Source organism: Cervus elaphus, chromosome X (assembly GCF_910594005.1).
Source record: "Cervus elaphus chromosome X, mCerEla1.1, whole genome shotgun sequence".
NCBI lineage: Eukaryota > Metazoa > Chordata > Mammalia > Artiodactyla > Cervidae > Cervus > Cervus elaphus.
In genome coordinates, this window is record NC_057848.1 from 27,695,757 (window position 1) to 27,702,621 (window position 6,865).

At 64.4% G+C, this 6,865-nt stretch overlaps 1 protein-coding gene across 6 annotated transcripts; it reads left to right on the forward strand.

Moving 5' to 3' along the window:
• Positions 1-769: 769 nt before the first annotated feature.
• PNCK (pregnancy up-regulated nonubiquitous CaM kinase) lies at positions 770-4,679 on the forward strand. Of its 6 annotated transcripts, none has more exons than XM_043895985.1 (12): positions 770-800; positions 1,844-1,913; positions 2,063-2,194; positions 2,383-2,457; positions 2,563-2,701; positions 2,827-2,950; positions 3,102-3,177; positions 3,270-3,382; positions 3,485-3,563; positions 3,642-3,729; positions 3,912-4,056; positions 4,366-4,679. In XM_043895985.1, exons 2-11 carry the CDS (start codon positions 1,846-1,848, stop codon positions 4,047-4,049), a joined length of 1,032 nt encoding a protein of 343 aa, XP_043751920.1. In that variant the 5' UTR covers positions 770-800; positions 1,844-1,845; the 3' UTR covers positions 4,050-4,056; positions 4,366-4,679. The 6 variants fall into 6 exon arrangements, with proteins under 6 accessions (XP_043751920.1, XP_043751919.1, XP_043751923.1 ...); XM_043895984.1 differs by lacking the exon at positions 770-800 and adding an exon at positions 988-1,099; XM_043895988.1 differs by lacking the exon at positions 770-800 and adding an exon at positions 988-1,099 and having other exon boundaries at positions 2,827-2,908.
• The last annotated feature ends 2,186 nt before the right edge of the window (positions 4,680-6,865 follow it).

The window sequence follows — 6,865 nt, forward strand, 5'->3', positions numbered from 1 at the left end:
CGGATGAAGGACTGGATTCAGTCACCCAGCACTTAACTTCTAAGTGATTCTCCTGGGCCAGGTCGGCAGAGACACTCTCTGGGAATGGATGCTTTGCTGAGATGTATGCTCTTCAGACAAGGCAGGCAGGGTGACGTTTTACAGAACGTGTTGGAGGGGGACAGTTGAGGCCTGTTGGAGGAAGTAACATTCAAGTTGAGACCTGATGGAATGAGGGAACCAACCAAGCAGATGCCTGAGTGAAGAGTATTCCAGGCGCAAGGCTGGCAAGGGCCAGTGCAGAAGCCCTAGGGCACGTGCCTGGGTGGCATGTTTGAGCAGCAGTCAAGAAGCCGGTGTGGCTGAAGCTGGCCACAGCTGCTAGAGCAAGGGGCAGAGTGTGTAGAGAGCGGCCAGAGCATTGATGGGGGAGAGGGACCCATCCTGCAGAACCCTGGGCCCCCTGAAGGATTCCTGCTTTGGTTTGCAGTGACACAAAGTGCCCCAGCAGGGTTTGGAACTCATGGTTGGCCAGATCTCAAGGAAAGGCATGCTGCAGCGGCTTGGGGTGGGGGCGGGGGAGAAGGGGCCAGTCGGAGGGGGTAAGGGTGTAATCAGAGGGCAGGGGACCCCAGCGAGGAGGCTGTGCTGTCCCCACCTGAGTGCCCAGGCGGGCTCAGGCCAGGGCTGCCAGAAGCGGCAGTGGCAAGGCTGGGGCGAGGGCGGGAAGCTGTTTTCGGCCAATCAGTCTGGACGGCCTGTCGTCGGAGAGGACGGTAGAGCCGGAGACCTGAAGGCAGGCGAAGAGCCAAGGGCAACATGTGGGTGAAGAAACTTCTGCATGGCTGCCGCGGTGGTGGTGCAAAGGCCCTGGGGTTGACCCCGTCAGGTTGCCGACGGGGGTCGGGGGGTGGTGGTTTCTGGAGCCAGCAGGAACCCGCACAAATGACCAAGGAAGGAGGCGGGGGCGGCCGGCGTGGGCCGATTGCCTTACAAGGCGCCCTGCAGGGCCACACACAGGGCCGTGCACAGAGGAGGCGGGGCTGCCGGGGCGCGGGAGGGGGGCTTGGCGTGGCGGCCACTGCCCAGGGGCGACGCTGCGGCTTCGCTGGGGCCCCAGGTCCGCAACGAGCGCGCGCCCAAGCGGGGCGCGGGCTGGCGGAGGGGGGGGGGCGCGCAGGCCGGGGGCGGGGGGTGGCGCGCGCAGGCAGGGGGACGCGCGCAGGGGCTCGGGCCGTAGCCGGCGCCGCGCACACCTGTCACGCCCAGCGCGCCCCCGGCCGGCACGCGCGCGGCCCACGCAGCTCCGGACGCGGGAGGCCCGGGCTGCCGAGTCCCTCCCGCCGCGAGGCGCCGCGGGGCTGGGCTGCGCTGGGCCGCCGCGTAGGTAGCCGTGGCGGGCGGCTGTGCGCCGGGGTCGCAGGTGCATCTCGGGCGGGTCGGAGCCCTCGGGAGGGAGGGGGGTCGTGGGTGGCAGGTCTAGGCCTGGGGGTGAGCGGGAGCGGTGGCGGGGCGAGCGGCCCGGGGCGAGGGGGAAGGGGTACGGAGCCTTCTGGAAGGCTGCCGATCACGGCTGACTAGGGGGTGCAGGGGCGGAGAGGGGGGCGTCTGGGCGCTGGGCGCTGTCGGGGGTGGCCGTGCGCGGGAGCGGGGAGCAGGGTGGGCGTCCGCCTGGGAGTGCGGACCCGGACGGTGGGGGAGGGGCGGGCCGGGCCGGGCCGGGCTGAGGGAGGGTGTGCGGGACCGGGTTTCCGGACTGAGGCTATCGCTGAGGGCGCCCTGGGGGCACTGCTGAGTCTGGGATTGGAGGCCGGGGCTGCCCCTCGCCCCGGGGAGCCTCCCCCACCTCCCCCTGCACCCCCAGATATGCTGCTGCTCAAGAAACAGACGGAGGACATCAGCAGCGTCTATGAGATCCGGGAGAGGCTCGGCTCGTGAGTGTGTGTGTGTGTCTAAGGGAATCTGTGTGTCTGCGTCGGGTGGGGGAGGGTGCCATGGGACCGAGAGGGCCTCCCCATCTCCTTCAGCTCAGGGGGTCCTTTCCTGTCCTCTCCCTGCCTGCCTGCCTGCCTCTCTGCCGCAGGGGCGCTTTCTCCGAGGTGGTCCTGGCCCAGGAGCGCGGTTCCTCACACCTTGTCGCTCTCAAGTGCATCCCCAAGAAGGCTCTTCGAGGCAAGGAGGCCTTGGTGGAAAATGAGATCGCGGTGCTCCGCAGGTGTGCGCCCCGCCGGTCCGGGGAGTATTCTGGGCTGGAGCGCCTACCCCCCCCCACCCCGCCTCCTTCGTGGCCCCAAGAAAGGCCTGTCCTGGGGCTCTGCCTGGCTGGACTGGGCGGGGAGGAAGTAAAGAAGCTGCTGGGCTTCCCAGTGGCGGCCCACAGGGGACTTCTTTGTGCCGTTGCAGGGTCAGCCACCCCAACATCGTGGCTCTGGAAGATGTCCATGAGAGCCCTTCCCACCTCTATCTGGCCATGGAGCTGTGAGGAGGGCAGGGTCAGGCGGGGTGGGGTGGGGGGCGCCTGGTTTGGGTGGTAAGCTGGGGCCCAGGGGGGGCCTGGGTCTGCTGAGTTGCTGCTCTCCTCAGGGTGACAGGGGGTGAGCTGTTCGATCGAATCATGGAGCGTGGCTCCTACACGGAGAAGGACGCTAGCCACCTGGTGGGCCAGGTCCTTGGCGCTGTCTCCTACCTGCACAGCCTGGGCATCGTGCACCGAGACCTCAAGGTGCCTGCCCACCTGGGGCTTGCCCGGTGTCCCTGTGCCAGGGATCTGGGGAACCTGAAGGCACCCAGCTCCAAGAGCTGCTCCGGGGCTGACCTGCCGTTCTTTCTGCCATCTGTGCATCACAGCCTGAAAACCTCCTCTATGCCACCCCCTTCGAGGACTCCAAGATCATGGTCTCTGACTTCGGCCTCTCCAAAATCCAGGCTGGTAACATGCTAGGCACCGCTTGTGGGACCCCAGGCTATGTGGGTGAGTGAGGGGGTGCCCCCAGGCTCCGTGGGGAGCCAGGGGAGGGGGCAGGGGACCCTGTGGGTGCCGTGGTGCCAGGGGCAGGGCAGGCGGTGGGTCCACTAAGCTGCACTGAAGGCACAGTGTGCGTCTGTCTGTCTCTGGCCTCCAGCCCCGGAGCTCTTGGAGCAGAAACCCTATGGGAAGGCTGTAGATGTGTGGGCCCTGGGTGTCATCTCCTACATCCTGTGAGTGACCACTGGGAAGGTTCTTCTGCCTGCCTGCCCCCGGCTGGGTTGGGGAGGTTTGGACAGCTGGCTGATTCATCTCTGGGTGCCAGGCTGTGTGGGTACCCCCCCTTCTATGATGAGAGCGACCCTGAACTCTTCAGCCAGATCCTGAGGGCCAGCTACGAGTTTGACTCTCCCTTTTGGGATGACATCTCAGAATCAGGTGAACTTGAGGCTGATCCAGAGCTCAGGGAGGCGGGTAGGGACGAGGGCCCGTGGGGACGTGGGGGACTGACCCCAGCCTGATCTGGCTTCCCGGCTCCAGCCAAAGACTTCATCCGGCACCTTCTGGAGCGAGACCCTCAGAAGAGATTCACCTGCCAGCAGGCCTTACAGCATCTTTGGTGAGTGGGACCCCTGCTGAACTGTCCAGGAGGAACCTTCAGAACCCCCACTGCCACTGACCTCCGGCTGCCCCCTAGGATCTCTGGGGATACAGCCTTTGACAAGGACATCCTGGGCTCTGTCAGTGAGCAGATCCAGAAGAATTTTGCTCGGAATCACTGGAAGGTCAGTGTGGACAGGGACCTGGGGGAACCAGCTCAAGGCTGGCTGCTCCTTCCGTCAGCCTCAGGAGGATGGTCTGGGCGGCCAGTGACCTTTGTGGGCCTGCAAGTCTTAGAGAACCTCTTTATGGGCCTCCAAGTCTTGGGCCCAAGACGTGGTGGCCTGATACCCCTCTCTCCTGGCAGCGCGCATTCAATGCTACCTCCTTCCTCCGCCACATCCGCAAGTTGGGGCAGAGCCCGGAGGGTGAGGAGGTCTCTGGAAGAAGGGTGATGAGCCGCAGCCACCCGGGCCTCCCGACTGGCCAGCCCCCTGAGTGGTGACAGCCAGGTGCATGCTGGGAGATGGCTCCTTGGCGAACTCCAGAAGTGGCAGGCCTCGGGCGGCCTAGAGCTCAGTGGGCTGAGGGCAGAGTGCAGACAGGGGTGGGGGGGCGGGGGCAGGGTCCCCAAGAAAGGGATGAGAGTGAGGTGGGGGGTCAGGCCATGCTTCCGGCCTGGATACTTGAGGGGCCGGTTGTCAGGCCCCAGTGGGCACCTGTGCTGAGAGCCTGGGCTGGAGGCTGGGGGCATAGGGCAGGCCATGGGGGGCCTCCTCAGCGTCAGCTTTCCTGTGCTTCTCTCCTCCCCTCTCCTCCAGGCAGGTGCCCAGGCTGAGTGCATGGACCCTCAGACCCCCCTGCTCCACACACCCCACCCCGTCAGCCCAGGGCGGGTCGCCGCAGGGAGAGTTGGAGTCCTGTTGGGTGGGGTGCATGGCGCTGGGGTGGGGTGTTTGCAGACTTCCCCTCCCCTGTTGCCACCACACCCCAGCTACGAGCCAAGAGGCCCCAGGGGTGTCCGGCCCGCGCGTGTTCTGTGCTTCGCTGTGGGTGGTCCTGCTTGTGTTGTGGCCCTCCGGATCCCCCACCTGCCCCAGTCTCCCCCAAATCAATAAAGACAGACAGAGCAGTGGGCAGTGGTGAACTGGAAGGAGGGATGAGGGGTGGCAGGGCGAGGGTGGAGGGGGCTGGATGTCTTCCACGGGAAGGAAATCAAGGAGGCAGGTCCACTGCCACGAGACTTGGCCCATCACTGCCCGAGCTTTCACACACAAGTGCCCGGCGGGCCAAGGATTTCCTGTCCCTACTCTCCAAAGTGCCAGCAAGAGGCAGCCCAGAGGGCCAGCGGGGCCACCAGTCGGGGTTGGCCTGCATGTGACTCTGGGGCCCTAGGAGAGATTGGGTGCATCTCCTGCTGGCAGCGGGGGTGGGAGGTGGGGAGGGCTGTCTCCAGGCCTCCAGGGATGGGCTGGGTCGGGCTCAGGGGCAACCAGAGTCCCGGGACATTTTCTGCCCACTCTCCATTCCTTCCCCTGCCTCCTGGGGCCCTGGATGGACAGTGCACGCCCTGTATTTGCAGGCAAAGGCTCTCCCGCCTCGGTATCCAAGGCTGAGGGAGGAGCCCCTGGCCAGTAGAGGGCTGCACTGGGGCCTCCACCGTATGCTGGGTCGTGGCTTCGGCGCACCTGGGCTCCAGGTTCCACAGGGCCTTTGCCCTGTTTGTGCTCATCATGGGAAGACTCTGAGGACCTTGGCCCCATCTGGGGCAGAGGGAGCACCCTAAGTTCTGGGTGAGCGGGCCACCCCTTTGCCCCACCGCTCTGTGCTAGCCTGAGACGCCCTCAGCAGGACCAGGCTCTGGGCCCATCAAGGCCAGCCTCTGGAGCTCCGCCCTGTCCAGCCACTGCAGAACCTGATGAAGACGCTTCTCCGTGTTGACATTTGGGCCCTGAAAGGAGGCAGTGAGAAAGCCCAGAGCAGGACTGGCCTGGGGCTCGGGGGTGGGGCTGGAACAGGGCATGCCTGCCTGCTGCTTCCAAAACCCCAAGTGCCTTCTCTGGCTTTCTCCTTTCCCCACTCACTACCTTCCATGTACATCTGCCCACGGGCCCCTGAGCCCCAGGGCAAGTCCTGAGGGCATAGGCAGCTTCGTCCTCTGTTGCCACGGGCACTTTTTGCTCCAGGCTTCAGGGTCAAACAGGGTCAAACACTGAGGTCCCACCACACCAGCTGCCAACAGCCCAAGGGACCGTGGCCAGGTCTCCAGAGCTTGGCCTCTTAACCTCCAACAACCTGGCCTGCCTGCCACTTGGGGCCTTTTCAAGAACTGTCCTGCCCCCTTGGACGTCCACTTCACTGGCCCCCCTTCCCTGATTTCGGTTGTTCACACTGTCTCCCCAGTGCACTCACGCTGTCTCATTTTACTGTCCAAATTGATGGGGCCTGTAGTGTGTGCCAAGCGCTCAGCCCGCGGGTCAAGGGTGCCTGCCTTTACGCAGAAGGCCCTGCAGCAGAGGGAGTGGGCTTCCTCAGATGCAGGAGAGAGTAGCCGCTGGCTGCTCCTGCAGGCTTGAGCTGGCACACCAGAGCCAGCCTTCCAGAAGAAATGGCGCTCCCTCAGAGATATCAAGCCCAGGTTGCCCCCTCATCCTCACTGAGGAGTCAGAGCCCTGGCTCCAGCAGCAGGGAAGTGAAGTGGTCACTCAGTCGTGTCCGACTCTTTATGACCCCATGGACTGTAGCCCACCAGGCTCCTCTGTCCATGGGATTCTCCAGGCAAGAATACTGGAGTGGGTTGCCATTTCCTTCTCCAGGAGATCTTCCCGACCCAGGGATTGAACCCTGGTCTCCCGCATTGTAGGCATGTGCTTTACCGTCTGAGCCACCAGGGAAGTCGGCCACAGGGAGATACGGTGCAATTTGACCTCCAGCCAGCAGGTGGCGCCACGGTCACATTTTTTCCCTCACCCTGTTGATCCTTCGGCACCTGGGGCAGCTGCTCAGAACCACTGTCTCCCCCAAATCTTGCCCTCCTGCGAGTCAGGCAGAGGTGGCACCCTTCCCTTCATCCCTCCAAGCCCTTCCCATCTTAGGAGCAGTTTGTGAAAAGAAAGCTTTGGGTCACCCAGGCCGTGGGAGCATTTCCGGGCTCAGGGAATAGCAGGTTCTCAGGCGCTGGGGCTGCTACTGGAGGGACCTGTCAGACTGGAGCCTGGCTTGGGGGAGTCTCTGGCCAGTGATGAGTCAGCGTTGGGGTGGGAGCCAGACAGCGCCCTTGTCCACACTGGGCAGGTGCTGAGCTTCTGTGAGTTGGGAGTT

Excerpts from the sequence above, each read along its gene's own strand:
- PNCK (XM_043895985.1), top strand. The coding sequence starts at position 1,846 with ATGCTGCTGCTCAAGAAACAGACGGAGGACATCAGCAGCGTCTATGAG. Across the intron at positions 3,178-3,269 it reads GGTGTCATCTCCTACATCCT|GCTGTGTGGGTACCCCCCCT; the intron begins GTGAGTGACCAC and ends TCTGGGTGCCAG. Across the intron at positions 3,730-3,911 it reads TTGCTCGGAATCACTGGAAG|CGCGCATTCAATGCTACCTC; the intron begins GTCAGTGTGGAC and ends CTCTCCTGGCAG.